Source organism: Rhinatrema bivittatum, chromosome 3 (genome assembly GCF_901001135.1).
Source record: "Rhinatrema bivittatum chromosome 3, aRhiBiv1.1, whole genome shotgun sequence".
Lineage (NCBI taxonomy): Eukaryota > Metazoa > Chordata > Amphibia > Gymnophiona > Rhinatrematidae > Rhinatrema > Rhinatrema bivittatum.
Window position 1 is genome coordinate 30501453 of NC_042617.1, and position 20691 is coordinate 30522143.

A 20691-nucleotide genomic window follows, 5' to 3' on the forward strand; every position below is an offset into this window, starting at 1 on the left:
GTGAGTAAAAATGTGCACATTGGGTGCACTTTTTTTTTTTTTTTTGCATGGGGGGGGAATAGATGATAACCTCATCAACATGCATTTGCATGTGATGAGTGCTATTACCTGCAAGCGCGTCCATAACCCCCGATTCAAAACGGGGGGGGGGGACTGTCAGCATTGCATCTCAGCCCCATGACTTTTACTGACATGCTTCACCTTTGACGCTGGATTTTTTTTTATAACATTTTCTACCTTGCATATTTTTCTGCTTTATCTCCCTTTCCTTGTACAGCACATTGTACACTGTTGGCACTGTATAAGTTATGCAATTATGTAGTACTCTAACTCCTGCCTTTCCCTAAAAAAAACCCCCTGGATGTCATTTGATCTAAAGTTCTTTGTTTTTTGTTTTTTTTGCATGCTTCTAGAATTGCTACCTTAATCGACTGAGGGATATAAGAGCCACGCTGGAAACCTCTTCCTTCTTTAAGACACATGAGGTAGGATACCAGTCATTCCTGATACTCTGCATCCAACCTAAACCAGCATCTCCACAAACTTCAGAACTGATCTCCAAGTTGACCCGGGGCTTGGCCGATGTGCGAGAGGTCAGCGTTCCCGGTCCCCTGTCCTGGGGATGGTGGGGCTCGGCCCTGGCGTGGGAGGCCAGCGCTCCCAGTCCCCTCTCCTGTGGGTGGTGAGGTTCGGCCACAGTGTAGGAGGTCAGCGTTCCCGGTCCCCTGTCCTGGGAAAGGTGGGGCTCGGCCATGCTATGGGAGGTCAGCGTTCCCAGATGAGGCTCCTGAGTCCCCTGTAGGGGCTTGGCTACTGCGACCACAGGAAATCAGACTTTGAAGTTTCCTATCCTGGGCCATCAAGGCACAGGTAAAGTCCAGGAAATATGAAGCCTTAATGTAAATTAGAAATCTCCACCAGCGTTGTAACGTAAACAGCTGCCTCTCAGCTTGTCAGAATCTTCCACTTTATAAGCAATATTACCTAATGACCAGGGAGCAATATTTGGAATACTCTCTGGACTTTCCTGTTGCCTTTTTTTTTTAATTTTAATTTTATTTTTATTGCTTTTTAACAAAATTACAAAACATAATATCTTTGTACAGAAAATGGAAACAAAATATTTATTTATTTAATTCTTTTTTTTTATACCGACGTTCATGACAAGTCATATCACATTGGTTTACATCAAACATGGGTGTGAAGTACATCGAACAGGGGGTAATAACTAGGCCAGTAAATTGGGTAATGGCCCTGGTGAGGCAACCTGAACAGAACAACCTAGAATGGGTATTAACAAGTGGATAAGGAGGGTAAAAACGTGAGCAAGGGGATAAAAACAAATTAAATTATATCATATGTATCAAGAGATTAGGGTGCCGGGGAAACGGGGTTGGGAAGAGTAGGGAGGGGGAAGGGGTACACAGCAGAGGAACAATGGAAACATGAAGTGATACACTTAAGAGGGGTTGACAAGAGGGTTGTCAGGGAGGAGTAAGGGAAAGGCAGAGCACAGGGGATGGTATTAATGATTACAACACGGTATTAAAGGCCGAGCAGCATCGCGAGTCAGTGAAAATCCTGCAGCCTTTTAAGGAAACGCTTGTTTGAAAAGCCAAGTCTTCGCGGGCATTGTTCTTGGCGTAGGTTTGGGGGTAGTGCATTCTATTGAGAAGGTCCAGCTGTGGAGAAAGCAGGTTTCCTTATGGATGCGTGGAGAGAGGACTTGGTGGGGGGGGAGCGTGAAGGGTATCTTTGTACGCTGCTCTAACCGGTCTGGTGGAGGTGTGTAGGCGAAGAGGGATAGCTAGTTCAAGTGAGGACTGATTGCGGATGGTCTTGTGTATAATGGTGAGGGCTTTGTGAAGGATTCTGAAGTTAATGGGAAGCCAGTGTAAATTCCTTAGAATGGGTGTGACATGGTCTCCTCGGTTAGAATTGGTTAGGATCTGGAGCATCTGTAGAGGTCTAGTGGTGGTTGCAGGGAGGCCTAGGAGGAGGGAATTGCAATATGAAGTAATAAGACACGTTAGAAACAAAATATAAATATTCAGACCACAAATCTTTCTGCTGTGGGGGAGGACCACTAAAAGGAGCCAGCAAAAGGAATTACATTGAGGAAATGACTTAACATGTACATTTTAACCTTTTACTTTAGTCTTAAGTAATAGAGCTCTTGATGGGTGAAGAGGTAGGCAGCAACCTTTGATGAGAATCCAGAAACAACTTGAGTTGTTCAGGAACAAAAAAAAATATAAGTATCATTATTAAGCTTAATGCATTTACATGGATATCTTAACTGGAAGGAAGCGCCTAGAGAGATTGGGTCTCCTGACGTAAAGCCAGAAAGCCCTTTCTCCTCTCTTGGGTGGCTTTAGCCAGGTCTGGAAAAATCTGGATGAACTGGCCCATGAAATTAGCTCCCACATACTGAAAATAATTGCGCATAACCAAACCTAGATCTTGCTCATAAATAAATTGAAACCAGCAAAGTCGCTCTTTCAAAAAATCTCTGTAGTAGAAGACTCCAGGAATTCAAGTTCCCCGAATCCAGTTGATGTTGTGCCTCATGCTCTCTTGCACGTGAAAACGGGAGAAAATACACCTTATTAAATGAAGGAATATTATCCACGGGAATATGTAGTATTTCAATCATGTACTTCCGGAGGGTAACTCGTGGCTGTTCACCAATTATCCTGGGAAAGTTCCAGAATCTTAAATTAAGACGTCTTAAACGATTTTCAAATTCAACTTTCCTGCTTAAAGCCGTACGTTCCTGGACTATAGATGACTAGATTCTGAACAACATTCACTTCATCTTCTAGGTTTTGAATCCTATTAGAATGTTCCATAAACTGGGAGCTATGTTCCTGTCAGGACTTCCAATTTTGAAGAAATCTGAGATATTTGTGAAGAACAGCCTCGACAGGCCGTCAGTTCCCAGAGAGAGTCTAAAGTCACCACAGTAGGCTTGGGGTGTGAAGATATTGAAGGCAAATACTCCAGAGTCATAGCAGATGCCATCGACGTTGAAACATTCAGTGTAGGAGTCGAGAGAGACTCACCTCCGTCAGGAGAAACAAACTTTAAAGCAGCTGAAGGCGCCGGCGCAGCCTCACTCCCCGTCATCAATATTACTTCTCGGGCCATACCATGCGTGGCTACTCCCTCTATAGTTTGCCCCGAGGCATCCAGTCCACGGCCTACTAGCGCCAATTCCAGGTGGGAGGACATGAGGATAACGCCTGTGGAGTTCTTGGCATGGGAGGGCTCAAAGAAATCTCCCCAGACGAGACAGAGGCTCCTTTTCCAAACCAGTCAGTGGGAACCGCAGCCTCCGACAATGGGCAAATTGTAGTGCGTTCGGGGCTGCTGCGCTGCCCCGAAGGGAGGGGGGGTTACTGAGGGGAAATACCCGCACTCTCCCCTTGCGTTTAGGAGGCATGTTAAGACAATCTCCAGCATAAAGAGGAAATTATTCGAGATGAGCCGAACAAACGCTACACACAGGCCGCCATCTTGGCTCCCCCCCCCGTTGCCGTTTTAAAAGGGAAGCTGCCAGGGTTTATTTCAGAGGTTGACAAAACTCTGCACAACAACTAGTTCCCTTATGGTCTGTACCACAGGCATTTTTAAAATCCACTGGTAGGCCATGGTTTGGAAGGGCAAGATCAGTACAGTTGATCCTGAAATTTACAAAATGCTTGTGGTTCCGGCACCTGTACTATGCAGGGGACTGGAGTGCCAGAAGGAGGCAGGATTCTCCTGGTGGCAGCCTTAATTTTTTTTTTTTTAAGGAAGATGGAGCATTTTTGTTTGTAGATCCTCCCCTCTCTCCCTCCCTAGCTGTATCTATATTCCTAAGGAGCCCTTTTCCCCAGCCTCCCCCCTCCTCCTGCAGCGCCCCTAAAATCTCTTATGGAGAAGTTGACAGTTTTGGTTTTTTTCAACACTACCAAAACCCTTTACCCCGTGATTTAGACCGTGTGAATTCTCCCCATCACCATACGGATGAAAACCCGCTGACAGATCCATGTTTGTCACTGTTCAGCTATGCTTTGTCAGAAATAGTGAGGGGTTAATTTGTCGTCTTTGTTTGTTTTAAGCAGTGTTTGCTTTTGGTATCTTCTGATCTGTCTTGGTTCAGGCCCTGTTTGTTTGGTTTAGCTGTGAAAATCAGAGGTGCAGGGGAAACCCCAGTCAGATCAGGATATCAGAGCCAGGTCCTGCTTGTTGAGGCCAAATGTGAGTGGGCCCCTGGGCTGTTCAGGGTAGCCTCCTTATGAAGGAAGGGTTCTTAGTGTGTCAGTCTCACAGTTGCAAGGGAAAACCACTAAATCTAGCTTGGTTGAATGTTAGATTTATGTTATTTACAAACCAGTCCGTCCTAGCTCTCCCAGGAATAAATTAGTTTTGCAAATGATGTAAATCTTACACATTCACTCCAGATTAACTTTGTTTTTCTTCTTTTGTACTCAGGCTTTTTTCATTTACTTGGTTTTGACCAGTTATTCATATACAATTTGTTTAGCCAGGCTGATTTTATAATTTAAGCTACTGTAACATTTTATATATTGTCTTGCCTCAAAGTATAAAATGACTACAAATGGAGCAAAATATGTCGGCCGGCTTATTGGTGGGTTGTAAACTTAGATCAAATATTGCCTTAAAATTACGATTCATTGGCTGCACAATGATGTTTAAAGGTTTCGCTGGGGGGGGACGGACAGCGGTGAGGAGTCCTATTTGCACTTATGGTGGTCCCTGTACCTTTTATGAAAGAAATTTGGGGAAAAGCGGTGGCTAAAATTGCTTCCACCCTCGACATACAGACGAATTTATCAGCGGGGCTATGGGAGGGGGAGGTCTTGATTTCTTTTCGGCGCAGGCTGTGTGAGCAGTTGTTTCATGCAGCCAGATTTGCGATAGTGACTCATTGGCAGTCTGATCCCCGCCAGCTCTTCTCATTGGCTCGCACAAGCGCAAGAAATAGCCTGAATTGAAAAACTGAAGAAATCTGCTGTATGTGATAAGATCTGGGTGCGCTCTTAGTCATATTTTGGGGGTTCAAAAGATGTTCATTATGGGAAACGGCTGGATTGTTTGGATCATATAGATTACTCACCCCGGGGGACTATTATATATGTTTTCTTTTTGTATTGTTATTGGCATCCTGTAGGTTTTCTATGTTCCTTGTTTATGTGGAAAGATAGAAAAGAGAGTAAGACTAAAAGGTCACTTTTCATAAGGGAAGAAGGTGAACAGTGGAGAAGTCCCAGGCATCTGTTCTAGGGCCACTGCTTTTTAATATATTTATAAATGACCTGGAAATGTGGATTGATGAGTGAGGTGATCAGATTTCCTGACCATACAAAACTATTCAAAGCTGTTAAATTGCAAGAGGACCTTCGGAGGCTGGGAGATTGGGCATTCAAATAGAAGATGGCATTTACCACCACTCAGGCTTTTGAAAATTGCTAAAATATGCCATTGAATAGACCATAGAATTTACCCATGTAAGTGTACTTTGCAAATGAATTTGGCTTTTGAAAATTGCTATGGTAGTATGTTACATTTACACGCGTAACTCCTTTGAAAGTTCACCTGTCTATATGGGCAAGTACAAAGTGATGCACATAGGGAAAAGCAACCCAAATTATAGAAACTCAATGCAAGGTTCAACATTGGGAATCACCACTCAGGAAAAGGATCTAGGATCATCAAGGATATATTGAAAATTTCTGCTCAGTGTGCAGCGGCGGCCAAGAAAGCAAATAGAATGCTAGGGATTATTGGGAAAGGAATGGAGAATATCACAATGCTTCTGTATTGCTCCATGGTGCAACCTCATGTTTGAGTATTGTGTGAAGTTCTGGTCACCACATCTCAAGAAAGACATAGCGGAATTAGAAAAGGTACAGAGAAGGGCGACCAAAATGACAAAAAGGAATAGAATGATTCTTTAGCTTTTCCTCACTGGAGAGGTTAGGACTCTTCAGCTTGGAGAAGACACGGCTGAGGGAGATATGATAGAGGTCTATAAAATAATGAGTGGAGTGGAACAGGTAAATGCAAATAAGTTTTTTACTCTTTCAAAAAAGTACAAAAACTAGGGAATATATAGAATGAAGTTACTATGTAATACATTTAAGTCAAATAGGAGAAATATTTTTTTACTCACCGTATAATTGGACTCTGGAATTCATTGCCGGAGGATGTGATAAAAGACTTAAGTACAGCTGGGATAAAAAAAGGTTTGGACAAATTCCTGAGGAAAAGTTCATAAACCAGTATTAAAGTGGACTTTGGGAAATCCACTGCTTATCCCTGAGATAAGTAACATGGAATCTGTCAACCTTTTGGGATCCTGTCAAGTACGTGCGACTTGGATTGGCCTCTATTGGAAACAGGATATTGGGCTTGATGGATCATTAGTCTGGCAAATCTTATGTTCTTATTTCAAGCATTAAGTTCAAGAGCATGATTTTGGCATTTAAAATTTTGCATGGGATGGGACAAGCATACATGAGGTTAAGATTGTTGCGTTCATATGTCAGGCCGCACACCAGTCACAAGGTGAAAGATCTCTGTTTTTTTTCTGTACTATTCTGTTTTGGCAGAAATTGCAAAATTTACACCTGTTGGATGACCTTATTTTATTCAGACAACCCTATGGAGGGTTTTATGCTACTATAGAAAAATGGTGGTTGGACCCTAGATTGTTTGCTGTGGTTTTGGTTGTGTATTATTGATATTTTAGAATGTAGGATTTGTTTTATTATGTAAAATGTTTTATAGCTTTTTTGTTGTATTTAGTGTGATCATCTTTCATATTTATGACCTATTTTGAGTGTTCTCGGAAAGATAGAAAAGGAAAAGAGAGCAAATACATTTATGTAAATAATGAATGTAAAGTACTCGGTGGCAGGTCTGTGTGGAGGAATTGTTTGATTTCTAGCTCCAGTCTTCCACGCTTTGATTTGGCCTGGGCTGGGCATGTTCTGGACACAGCATTTACACCCTACAGCAGTGGTCTTCACTATTTTTCAAATGGGGGCCGTTTTGGATCCAACAGGGCTTGAGCAGAGCCGGGTTAAGGTGGAAACATGGAAGTGACAGCAGAAAAAGGACCTCATGGCCCATCCAGTCTGCCCTGCAAGCTCCCATACTTATCAGTTACTCAGACCGTCGAGGTCAGGGCGCTTGTTGGTTACTGTTGGAGTTGAGTTGGATGGAGTTGCATCACAGTATGATGAAGGCTTGTTTCTTAAGGGTAGTATCCGCCACACCAGCAAGTTACCCCCAAGCCTCTTACTTCATTCCCCTCCCCCTTGCCTTTAGGGATCCACAGTGTTTATCCCATGCCCTTTTGAAATCTTGCACTGTTTTTGTCTTCACCAAGGCCCTCCTTAAATGATTTGGCCAACTTGGGTGAGGGGACATGGAGGTTCCCTTCCAGTGTCACAGCTGACCAAGGGAGTCCCTCTCTTAACCTCCCATTGGCCATCACCACTTCCTCTGTCCCTCCCTCCCTGTGTCACCCTTCAGCACAGGTAACATATATGTGTGTGTGTGTCTTTTGCTGCTGCTGCTGTGCTTTACATGATCCATTAACTGTTCACCTCCAAGCCTCCTCCTTAGTTCCTGTCCCCCTTCCATTGCCCCTTTATATTACACTGGCCCTGGCTCCCCTTGCTAACAGCTAAGGAACTGAAAAAGTGTGCTCCAGGTCTGCAGCTCTGTGCCGCCTCTCCTCCCTTTGCAGTGCTCCTCCTGCTGCTGGCTACGCTGGGATCAACCCCCTCCTCCCAATGCTGTGCTCTTCCTGCTGCTGGCTCTGCCATGTTTCCTGCAATTCTAGCTTCGGCAGGAACAGGGCCTTCTCATTTCTGGGCCTCAGGTCAGGGCTGGGGTGAGAGGCTCAGACCTCTCAACACGGCAGTCTGCTTTCCGACTCACTGAACAGGGGCGCTGCTCTTTGCTGCCACCACTCTGCCTCTCCTGCTCCACTACAGCTGGGGCTGGAGCAGAGCCAGGGCTCTTCTCGCCATCTCAGCCCCTGCCTTCTCCTGGAGGCTTTCAGTCATGGACAGAGCATGTGCGGGTGTGGGGTTTTGGGGTTTTGGGGGGGGGGGGGGGTTTGAGCCATTCTAGGAATCCATGAGAGCCGCCACGGCCCCCCTGAGCCTTGTCTTGAAGATTGGCTTACAGGGCTTGGGTGGGGATGAGGGAGTAAGACCCATCATGCAGCAGTGACACCCGGCGACTGGATTTAGAGCTAACAGTCACAAGGTCTGGGCTAGGCGAGTTCAGAGGGATTGTAAAACAGGAGAAAACAAATCCCAGGGTAGCTGCGAATGAAGGCTCATGGCATTGGATCCTAGCCCTGGTTCTGACTCAGCTGGAAGCCCAGGGGACTAGGAGGAAACTGTCCAATCCAAAGATAAAATTTGTGTAAACTTGTGCTGTTACACTTTATCTAGCATTTAACTATTTATTAAACAGCTTCATTTGTGGTTTATTTCCTATGAGAGCTTCCCTGCCTCTGAAGTTAAACTGTTAGGTGCTACACGTACCGGTGGTTTAATAATTGGCTGAATGTGCTTGGTAGTAAAGTTAGCTGGCTGGTGTCAGATGCCTCTGGAAGACTTGACACATTAGCGTGACGGGATTTAGTTCAATGCTGTTTGATCGGCACTGGGGAGAGTCAAACGAATCAGCCGAGAGTCTGTGTGGATCAAGAGCCAGGGTGGCCCTGGGCTTTATCCCTTTCCTGGGGGCAGCTGGAGACTGAAACTGGCTGCTCGACTGGGGTTGGGTTGGTTTTTTTTTTTGGTTTTTTTTTAATGGGTTTAGAGAGAGAGGTGGGGTGGGAGTAGAGACGTAAAATTACAGGGTCTTGCTCCCTGTGGGTGAAGAGTGGCTGAATTTCATTTAGAAGACAGGATTTCCCTGGGCAGTTAGAGGGGTGGGGACAGAGTCACTGGGAGTCAAATGTTCGACAGTCTGTGCGGAATTCAGACCTGGATTTTGGGGGGCGGGGAATAGCCACAACCCTTGGCAGTGGAAAGGCCTCCCACTATATTAAATAGATTGTGCCTGTCCGCATCGTCCCTTTACTGGATGGCGTCCATGTCCAAATTCCTGTAAAGGGGAGCTTACAGGTGGTGAGAGTGATGATACTTTTTTGTACTCTCATTTCTTTTAAGGTTTTGGTTACCCTTTTCTTGTGCGCATGTGATGGATTTACCCCCTGGATGCTGTGCTGCACTGCAGTAATGGGCAGCCTCGCTGCCGAGCAGGGATCTGCAAAAGCTGTGCCTCAGCTGAAGGAGAACCGCTTCAGTAGCATGGGCCAGTCCTCGGGCTTCGGTCTGCATAGCTTGGCTGCTTTTCAGTTGTAAAGTTTTATACCGAGTCCTTCCCGCTTTACTAAAACTGGAGGTCGAGATTCCAGGCAACCTTTTGAGTTACCTAGAGAGAACCTGAAATTTGAATTATTCCGCCCTCCCCCCACATTGTCTGGCTAAATGTTGTCCGGATAGCTCATTACCTGCATAAAATGTATTCAGATAGAGGCAGTGAAAGAGGTGTTTCAGGGCAGGGTTAAAATTCAGCTGATGAGGTATTCAGCACTATCCAGCTTATCCGGGTAAGTCTGGTCATAAAAAAAAACCTGGCCTAAAGCTACCCTGATTACATTACATTTAGCTCACACCTTTTCATTAGTAGCTGGCGGTGAGTTACATGCAGGTTATACTTATGATCTAAGCTCATACCCGAGGCAGTGGAGGCTGAAGTGACTTGCCTAAGGTCACCAGGAGCAGCAGTGGGATCTGAACCCTGGCTTCCCCTGGTTCTCAGCCTGCGGCTCTAACCACTCGAGCACAGATGCGGATAAGTTCTGCTGAATATCCCAATGACTTTTCCCACTCACTGACCCACTGAATAGCAGGTTCCTGGTCGGTCCATTCTGTTCTGTTAGCGGTACAGATATTCCTCAGCACTGCCCATCATGTTTTCATGTTGACTTCATATTTCTTTCTTGCGTATTTTGGTTTTTGTCCTGGCACAAATCCAAATGCTTGCCTCCTCAAGACAGGAAATATTTGAGGAGTGGTTTTTCACCCACAAGGGAAGCTGTTGATAGGGACCCTCTGGGGGTGTTTCCTCACTGGCGAGGTTCGGTGAGCAGCAGCTATTGATCGGAACCTGCAGGGGATGTCTCCTCCAGGATTGGCGAATGGAAGATTTTGGTAGACAGCCACAAGGCACCTTTTCACTGGTGAGGATCGGTGATTGAAAGCTGTTGATAGGGTCCTGAAGGGGGCGTCTCCTCATGGATAAGGATCAGTAAATGGAAGCTGTTGGTAGGGACGCACAGAAGGCATCTCCTCACCGCTGAGGATCAGTAAATAGAAGCCATTAGGCACCCGTGGAGGGGTCTGGTGAATAGAAGCCATTAGGCACCCGTGGAGGGGTCTGGTGAATAGAAGCCATTGGTAAGGACTTGCATATTTTAATAGTTTATTGATCAGATATGGTTTTTATTATCAAGAATGTGAAACAATTTTAATTGGGCGTCATTAGTCTTAGAAAAGTTTGTTGGTTGTTTTTTTTTTGCTGGACATTATCCAAGAAACTGTGTTTTCCGAGTCATTTTAAGTGTTGTAGTACTGGAGCATCTAGGACAATCAATTAAATTTATGTTGAAAGAGCAAGTCTTTCCTTTTTCTTTACACATTGCATGCTGGCCTGTTTTAGCTCTTTGTTATTCCTGTGAATTTATTTGCAGGGTGCTGCATTTATCCAAAGCATCGTAGGCTTTTAATATGGAAGGCACAGATACTGAAAGAGTGGGCAGGGAGTTTTCTAAGTGGAGTTTGGGTAGGTGCCAGAGGCGGGTGGGAGGGTAGCTCAGACATCAGGATGATCATCCTGAATCTTGCAGCGTGGTGAGGAATTTTGAATGTGTACAGAGAAAGCAGGCTCTTTTTCTTAAAGGTTTCAAATCTTGCTTCTCTCACTGCTGCTCTGTGGGAGCTTGAGCAGGTCACTTCACTCTCCACTGCCTCAGGACAAACTTAGGTCGTAAGCCCGCTGGGGCAGGGAAATACTTACTGTACCTGAATGTAACTCGCCTTAAGCATGGGTTTGAAAAGGCGAGTAATTAAATCTGAAATCCAGGCTCAAAGGGGTTCACCTTGGAAGTACAGAGTGCTGAACGTCATGTTATGTTATATTTGTATACCGCCTTCCTTAAACAAAGTCCAACCCAAAGGGATCACAAAGCACAGATATTCAATAAATAGCAATACATCATATAGGTGTGCACAGGTGACCAAGCTGCAGCTTTGCAAACATCTTCAGTTGAAGTGGCCCCAAGATGAGCCACTGAAGCTGCGATGGCTCTCTTGACAAACCTTGACAGAGTCTGAAATCCGTAAGTGAGCTAGAGTGTAACCATGCGCCCTGGAGTCTAAGAGCCAATTTGACGACATTCTCTTGGCTCCTGCCTCTTCCAGTCTATATATATATATTTATATATTATATATATATATTTATATATATATATATATATATATATATATATATATATATATATATATATTCAAACCTTCTTGTTTGAATTTTATATTATTTTACACTATCGTTACATGTTTGAATTAAAAACCTGTCCTTTCTCTTCTCTCTCTGCCAAGTTCTAATCTCCCTGTTATTTGTAACTGCCTTTTTCCGCACCATTGTTTTAGTTTGTTTACGATGCACACTTGTTTTAATGTGAACCAGCATGATGGGACTGCGTTCTCGAATGCCGGTATATAAAAACCCTAAATAAAATAAATAAATAAATATATATATATACTGGAAGAGGCAGGAGCCAAGAGAATGTCGTCAAATTATATATATATATATATATTTATATATATATATATATATAAATATATATATATATATATATATATATATATTTATATATATATATATATATTTATATATATATATATATTTGCGTGTGTACAGGCCTGCGCTCTCTGCACACTTTCACCCCTCTGGTGAGTGAGATGTATTTACCCTGCTGGAGTGTAAATGTAAGAGCTTCAGTTGTGCTACTGGAGTCATCCTTACGCTGACAGGTGAGGAGTGGAGGAGACCTACGAAAGCCTGAGTTCAAATCCCGCCGAGACTCCTTCTGACCTTGGGCAAGTCACTTTCCCCTCCATTGTTTCAGATATAAATTTTTAGGGCCTGACTTACTAAGGCTTTTTTTTCCAATGCTTTGTAAATTGGCCTTATCTCTGGGGACAGGGAAAACCTGAATGTAACTCACCTGGAGGCAGGAGTTAAATCTAAATTAAAAAGCCCTTGAACTGGGGACTTCTGAGAAAAGAGGGAGCCTAGTTTCTAGGGCTTCTTCGTGCAGCGTGTTTTATTTTGACTTAAAGCGGTTGCCTTAAAACCCAGCCTCCTGTCCCTAGACTCCGAGGAATCTCCCATGATATGTGACAGGTATTACAGCCGGTGTGATGTCGACTGACTAGTGCTTTCTCAAGCCTGTGAAGTATCCCCATGTGAGTGTGCAGGAACAATCCATAAACTACTATTGATCAATAAGCAATAGTAGCTTGAGATCTGCTTGGTGTTTGGGTGCTCGTCAGGTACTTGTGACTTGGATTGGCCACTGTTGTAGACAGGATGCTGGGCTTGATGGACCCTCGGTCTGACCCAGTATGGCGTGTCTTCTGTAACGCTGGCACACGCAAGGATTATACATTCCTGCCTGGGCACAAGCAAGTGCAGCTCCTGTGCGTATCAGACCTGGGGGGTCCCTGGCAGTGCAATGGTGGGTTAATCAAAAACCAGCCGAGAGGCGGTGTGCCAATGCAGCAGCACCCAGTGCATCCAGAAGGCCTTCCATCCTGACTCTGCTTCACTTCTGACAGCTCACAGGATCCCATGAAGGTGGGAATCCATTTCAGTACCTTTGACGAATACAGAAATAGACGTGACCGTTTCCTGTTTTGTACCCCTGGGATTGTTCAGGGGGGGGAGGGGGGGAATATCTGACGTGTGAGCTTTGGTCACTATTGATGCTGGATGAAAGCACCAGGCTGCAAGTGCCAAGCTGCAGAAAGCATTCAAAACTGACCCTAGTTTTCAGTGTTTAAGCTTTAGGAGGTCCCCGATCCACTGGCTTCATTGCTCCTGGAGAAAACAGGTTCTCTGCAGGCTGTGATAGCTTTTATTGGACCAACATCACAATCTGAAGCACGCGTACAGGAGTTCTAGATTCCACAGGGACCCTTTCTGTTAATCCAACGAACGGGACCCCAACCTGCTGTAGCAATGGAAGCTCAGCTGGGATAAGTCTCCAATGAACCATGATAGCTGCAGTGCTCGCACGGGCTCTGCCCTACTCTTCTCCGCAGCCTCTGTCCAGTCGCCAGACTTGTTATAACTGGGCTAGTGAAAAAGAGATAGAAGATGGGGTTCACTCTGTCCCTCAAAAAATATTCATTTTGGCTCTGTTTTCCACTAATCTGATGCCTTACGGGTTGGAATTGTTTCCCAGTAAATTTCCTGGTCAATCTTTGAGCAGAGAAGCTTGTCGGAAAACTGGAAGAGATCCTTTGCATATTCCAGACCTTGCTGTGCGGTGTCACTGTCCACATCCTGTGCACCTGGAAGTGCGTGTTCTGCCAAAACTTGAATTTGCAAGTGGCAGGTGGCCATTCCTGCTGAGCATGTGCACGTGACACCGGCTGCTTCTGCAGTGAAGGCTTTCCAGCCCCTTTTAGCATGGTGAAACAGCATCCGAAGCGGAACGACACAGCTCCTGGTAGCGCTTAACAGCAGTGCAAAGGTGCAACCGAAACTGTGCCAGATCCGGGGGGTGGGAATTGAGGATTAATGGGTTATTGGCTTTCCCGAGTTTTGTCACTTCCACAGCTGTAGTCTTACCCCCCACTGCCTCTGGTTTTTGACTCTAGTTCAAAGTTTGAGATGGTTATAGTCACTTATGACAACTTGTCATTAAACCAGTAATAATCCTTCTGTCCACCATGGGACTCTTTCCAGCAGAGAGATCATCCTGAACACTTAAGGGGTAGGCTTTCAAAGCAGCGCGCGGCCGTCCGTGTGCGCGTGGTTCCCGGCGCGCACATGTTATGCGCGCAGGGCGGTGTGTCAAATGTTTGAGTTATACGAGTGGCGACGCAATCGGGCCTCCCCCAGTTCCCTATCCCCCCACCTAACCTTCCTTCCCTTTCCCCTTTCCCCTCTCCACCCTGACCCCTTAACCCCTACCTAGCTACCTGAAAATGTTTTATTTTTCTACTTACTGCTCCTCCCAAGCAGAAGTAGTTTCTGCGCACCGGCAGCCAGCTGGCGTGCGCTTCCCCAGGACAGTCACTCATGGCTGCTGTCCTCTGTCCTGCCCCGCCCTCCCCCTTGGAGAGGCCTGGCACTTGTGCGCGTAGCGGGGTTTACGTGCTTGGCCGTACCTGTTTTTAAAATGCGCGCAGCATCCACAAGGCCCAGCCACATGCGTAAACCCCGGTTTTTACGTGCTTGGGCCTTTGAGTATCAGGGCTTAACTTCTCCATCTCTCCCTATACAAGTTTCTCTCTCCCTCTTTTCTTTTCCCCTCACACCACCAGCCTCTTCTCCCTCCCTTTGCCAGTTATTTCACTTCAGTAGTTAAAGAGTATTTTAGAACATGGGAAGTTGCCATACTGGATCAGAGCGAGGGTCCTTCAAGCCCAGCATCTGTTTCCAACAGTGGCCAATCCAAGTCACAAGTACCTGACAAGCATCCAAGCATTAAGTAAATCCCATGCTACTAATGCCGGTAATAAGCAGTGGCTATTTCCTAAAGCAACTTGACATGGCCACATTGTATACAACTCTTCATTTTTTTTAAATTGGTTTGTATAAACTCTTCAGACATAAGTTTAGAAAACTTCCACGGTTACAGTGTGTTTTATTAGCAATTTTCTTTTCTTGGCTGGAGATTGCAGGAGAACAGAGCGCAGTAGTGCACCTTGTAATACTTCGTTATCCCAATTCTCCAGAGATGTATATATCATCTTTCACCTGCAGTCTCAAAAGCTCAGGCAGACCCCATCCCCTTTTGAACGGCCCCTTACCGTAGTCCATGAAACAGTTTCACAGCCCTGCAAAAACCCAGTCTGGCTCCTGGCACTCTGCATTTGGGGGCAGTACCCACTGCCGGAGGTCCATGCGACGTGCATTCACTGATCTGCCCATGGGTAAAAAGGTCTTTAGGGTACAGGCTTCAATGAAGCTTTGCAAAGGAGATGCGCCTGCGACCTTCTGGCTTTCTGCTCGCACCTCTGGAAGATGGAAGCCATTCGCTGCTACAGGTCGGACACTCTCACTAGGGAGAGAGAGACAAGTAACTGAGTTACCCCCAACTAGCTTGCCACCCCCCACCTCTTGGCGTGGCTATAAGTGGTTACAGGCTTTCAAAACTCACGTACTATTAGCGGGATTAAAGAGAGAAGCTCCCAGGGAGAAGGTGCAGGGAGGAAACAACGCTCGCATGTTTGAATTTCCAAACGCATGGATGCTGTTTTGCTCCCACGGGTGCCGGCACTTTGTGTCCACGTTTCTTGTAGGCAGGTTTTTAAAAGAGAAAGCTGTCCACGTACTTTGCAGCCGCGCAGGCCTCTTAAAATTGCCCCCTTCCCCCGGTGTAACCCGTGCTGGATTCCTCTCTGAGATCACAGATCTATGGCCACTGGTTTTATTCTGTCTCCTCTTTCGGCTGCAGGAAGGGACATGACATGTAATGAAATAACAGGAAAAACAAGAAATAGCTCTTCCAGAAAATACAAACAGAAATAAGCAATAACTGCCAGATTTTAGCCCACATAATAAATGAGAGGAGTGGAGAAACTAAAGCAAAGTTACAGGAAATATAATGATGCTGATATCACATGTAGAGTTTGAGGAGACCAGCATTAACCCTTTCTGTCTGCCATAATACTCAATGTTTAGTCTACTTAATACTCTCAGAGGTTCCCATAGTGTTACCCATTAGAAAACGATCCAGATGGAATGGATCAGAGAATACAAATTTGTTATTATAAGTAACTAAACACTTACATGGAAATTTCCAATAGAAACTCACCCCCCAAGTCAAGTACTTTTTGCTTATAGGAAAGAAATTTTCCCTCAGGCCTGGGTAGCCCAGGAAGTATCGGGGAAAATCTGTATCTTTTGACCACAGGATAGAAACTCTTTCCGTTGAAAATATTTATACAAAACACCAAATCTTTATCCTTCTGCAGAGAAAAAGAAAATCCCCCAGCATAGCTCTGGTTGCGATATCATCCATAGAGGCTTCTAGAAAGGTGGAAAGCCTTGCAGTCCCTAACAAATCCATTTTCCCTTCCCTAGCAGTGAGAGCTTTTCTCTCTGGCAGGTAGAGAGGACTGGGATTTTATCTTCAGCATAGAAGTGTTTGTAAATAATTGCACAGGCGATAACAACCTAGAAAACAGGAAAACCTAAAAAGCGCCAATTAAAAGCTCCGATATTCTCTTAGCTTTTCAGGCTGACTATGGATAACAAGATTATCCTTTATATAAGAACAAGGCGCTCAAATGGAAATCGTACGTGAGTTCATCTCTGAGACAAAACCCTTCACTCCACGGAGCTCTCTCTCCTAGAACTTTACTTCTTATTTTTAATTTTCAAAATCAAAGTGGGACTTTTCACTTAAAAAAAAAAAAAAAAATTGAGCAATTTTGAGTAGTCTGATATCTTTGGAGAAGTTTCATGCTTGTCCACAACAAAATAATGCGCACTTCATTGTGGGTCTGGCAGCTTGATTTTACCCCCATATAACAATTTTTATGATGACGTGAGGCACAGCTTTCGTAAGCACATTCTTGTGCTTACTTTTATAAAGATAATTTTGCCTGTTAATTTGTTCAGTTTTTATGAATATTTAAAAGTTTTATAGTGTGGAAACGTAAACCCTTCCAAATGTCTAAGGCCATTGTGTTACAACGAGAAATAGTCCTTTGGTCACACAGTATAACCACCTACCTTCAAACTTTATCATAAAAGTGAAAAAAAAAAAAAAACCACACAGTAAAAGGATGCAAAAAGGTTTATTCGTAATAGAACTACAATATAGGTTAAAAAAAACCTCAAACTCAAAAAAAAAAACCCTCTGCCTTTTTAAATCCCTAATTAAAGGAACTTTATATTAACAATTTAATATTTTCAAGTGTTACAAACCTCAGGAAAAATATTACATATCCTCATATTAAAGATGTTATCTGTTTGATCCAACCCACAAAAGTAATATCCCCAAGGAGACCGCTGTATCCCAGTAGCTCAAGATATAGATGTATTCCCCAGACTCACAGCATAACTGGAAACTTGTGATATGCAATGTGTTTCCCAGGTCTGCAGTGGTGAGGGGGAAGGAATTAGGATGCTGATTGAGAAGATGACAGACAGAAGCAAATGTCCTCCACTCATAGGTCTGGCAAAGTGTTTAAGGAAAAGTGATGGCTGGGGGTCTGGTACGAGGCAACTGGTTCAAATCCAGCTCGGGCTGGTAGGGACCAAAAAACAAAAAGCTTTGTGCTCTCTGAAGTGGAGAAGTGACATAGTGGTTAGGGCAGGGAAGCAGGGTTCAAATCTTGTTCCTCCCACTGTTGGTTCCCTGTGACATAGGACAAGTCTCTTTACCCTCTACCTTCACATACAAACCTAGGAACCTGTTTACTAAAGGTTTTCTTCCAATTTGTGTCTGTTGGAAAAATGGTTAGAAATTAGGGCCTTTACCCCTAGATTCATCAAAATGTTATAATATCACATGGATAGCAAGAGAGAGAGAGTATTTATAAGGCCTTCATAGTAGTCAACTATTTATATCTCTATAGGAGGGCCAGCTAATAGCTCAAGGTGAGGTGTTGGTGGTGGTTTAGGGGCCAGTTTAAATGCAGAGTGAAGATTTGACATCATTTGGAGTGAGAAAAGTCTCACAAAGATTAGATTTCTACTATGGTCTCTCGCCCTAGCTTGATAGACTCTATAACAGGGTACCACCATCCTCGTGCCCAATAATTGAATAACTAACTATGATGGTCGACTTAACCCTTCCCTCCTGGGCAGTACTCCTGGGAGACACATCCTTGGTACGAGAGGACAGTGCATCTCCTGGAGAGCAGGTCCTTGTTAGAGAATCAGTTTCTGCTGCAGGAGCTTGATGCTCTCCGACCATGAGACCTTTCTCCTCGAAGGCAGCGCCAGGGCTGCCAGAATGGAGTTGGAACTTGGCTTCTTTATCCCTGAAGGTTTCTCTCTTGTCTACCTCCTCCTCCAAGTCTGCCACTCTAGTCTCCAGAGATCGGACTCATTCTCTGAGAGCCAGGAGCAATTTGCACTGGGTGCTCACATACAAGTTATTACATTTACCAATTAATATTGATTACAAACAATATTACCGAACCTTTATGGTACCTATGTAAACTGATAGATTTTAATATTATAACTTTTATGTGCCTTACTGTAAACCGTTGTGGTGATATCCATCTTAATGATGGTACAGAAATGATTTAAAATAAATAAAATAAATACAACTTCTTACTGTCAGATAAAAAATCATACATGTGACATTCAGTACAGAAGCCTGGAAGGCCACCTTCTTGCTGCTGGATTGCTGCCTTTGTTGTGTTCTTAGTTAAGTTTAGATTGCTAAGGGAGTAGGAAAGTGTAAATAAAAGTCCTTTAAATTTATTGGTAGATTCACTATTAATCTGGTAGTGACCTGCAAATGGATAATTAAACTCTTGATAAGGCCAGGGGCAATCCTGTGTTTTAGATAAAAGGCTGATTGATTTTTAATGTGAAAGTGTCCCCTGCTTATAAATCAAAGGATGAGCTAGTGGTGGATGGAAGGGAGGGAAAGACAAACACACACAAACTCTAAGCTTTTTCTTACCTTTTGGCAAGATTTTTATAACAAAATCTAGTTCCAGTTCTGAATGGGCATGTGTCTACGTCACTTAAAAAAAAAATTAAAATATCATAATTTATCGCTAACCGGCCTAATTGTTGGCAGCCTCAGGAGAAGAGCCAAAAAGTGAATGGGCATGGGAAGCAGTTACTGACTTGTGCTGGGAGGTGATCCTCCAGAGAAGAATTTAGGAATACTAGCGGGGGTGGGGGTGCTTGCACTGTGGTGGGACTGTGCTTGTGTGTGCCGGAAGCTTGCACTGCCACTGGTATGCACTGATGTGTGCCTGCCCATTGTAATCAATCAGGAAGCTGTCATAGATAGTCTTTTCATGAAAGTTCTGCAGAAGGTCAGTCTAGAGGGATTTCAGTGGATCTTTTTATTGTTCCTGTGACTTTTCTTGGAAAGGACACCCAAGAGAACTGCAGTGTTTGATATGCAATGCAGTGCATGTCCAATGCCCCATGTAGATGTTAATCTGTAACTGTACGTTTAGCCTTCGATGCTGAACGGGTGGTTGTATATACTTAATTTCCCTTCTTGTTCAGACCAGTGACTATGCAGGCTTCCTCAAACGTTGTCCCATACCTTGCCGAATATGATACACTGACCTGCACAAAGCAGTACGCAGCATCTTGATCTCAATAGCCTGCAGAGGCTTTTCCTCCTACCAGATAGATTAAACATAGACTGTTACAGCAGATGAAGAACCTTAGGCCCATCTGGTCTGCTCAGATAATGCTTTCTCCAATGCTATAGATCTACTGGGGGGAGATACCTCCCTGAAGTTTTCTCCCAGAATAAGAAGTTGAACACCATTGACTCCCTAAACTCCCCCCCCCCCCCCTTGAAAATGGGGTTTTCAGAGTTTGGCTATCTTATAGGAGGTGGCTGGAGAAGTGCTGTGTACATGTAGCAACACTATATAAATTAATAGTAGATAGGTGTTTTTATGTTACATTCAGTACCATTAATGCACCTTTCTTTTTTTTTTTTTTACAAAGAAGTGTAACCCATGCTTTTGTATTATCACACGCACATTACCATAGTTCATTGTATTTTGCATTGACGAGTACACCTGGTGCAGAAGAGTGCTACTCATGTGCTTGCTGTGAGGGCTAAGTTTAAAGTGCTGGTATTAAGGTGTAAGGCTGTACATGGAGAAGGCCCTGCAGAACTGGCTGTCGTTTTATAAGCCTAGCTGTGCCCTGAGATCAGCTAAATTTGTTAGTCCAGGGATGGGGAACCTCCTGTGCTCAAGAGCTGCAAACCGGTCAGATTTTCAGGATATTCTGAATGACTGACTATACAGGGGATAGATTTGCAATGGAAACGGACTCGGTTGTATGCACATTTATCTCCTCCATATTTATTAGGGGTGTCCTGAAAACCCGGCTGATTTGCTGCCCTCAAAGTCTGGGGGTTTCTCAGTGTTGCCAGTTTGGGCTATTTTTCTGTTGTGCAGGAAAAAATTATTTTGTGCGGGTTGGGCTAGTTTTGGGCTGAGCGACCAGGTGGGTGAGTTACTATAGTAACCGGAGCCATGTTTGTCTGTCTGAGGAAGTCTCTCCTCTGCCAGCAGTTGCATGGTGATGACTCGACGGGCATCAGCCAATCAGAAGTGTCTGTAACAATTAGCTCAGCAGAAGGCGACGGACTGCTCTGTCTCTGCTGCCTCAGCTTGGGCG

General features: G+C 44.3%; 1 protein-coding gene across 1 annotated transcript in view; it reads left to right on the top strand.

Moving 5' to 3' along the window:
• The window catches only part of ITPKB (inositol-trisphosphate 3-kinase B), a 337082-nt gene that overhangs the window by 308870 nt on the left and 7521 nt on the right, over positions 1–20691 (top strand). The window contains exon 7 of the mRNA XM_029593044.1: positions 414–485. Coding sequence (XP_029448904.1) covers positions 414–485 — 72 coding nt within the window. The remainder of the gene's footprint in view (positions 1–413; positions 486–20691) is intronic.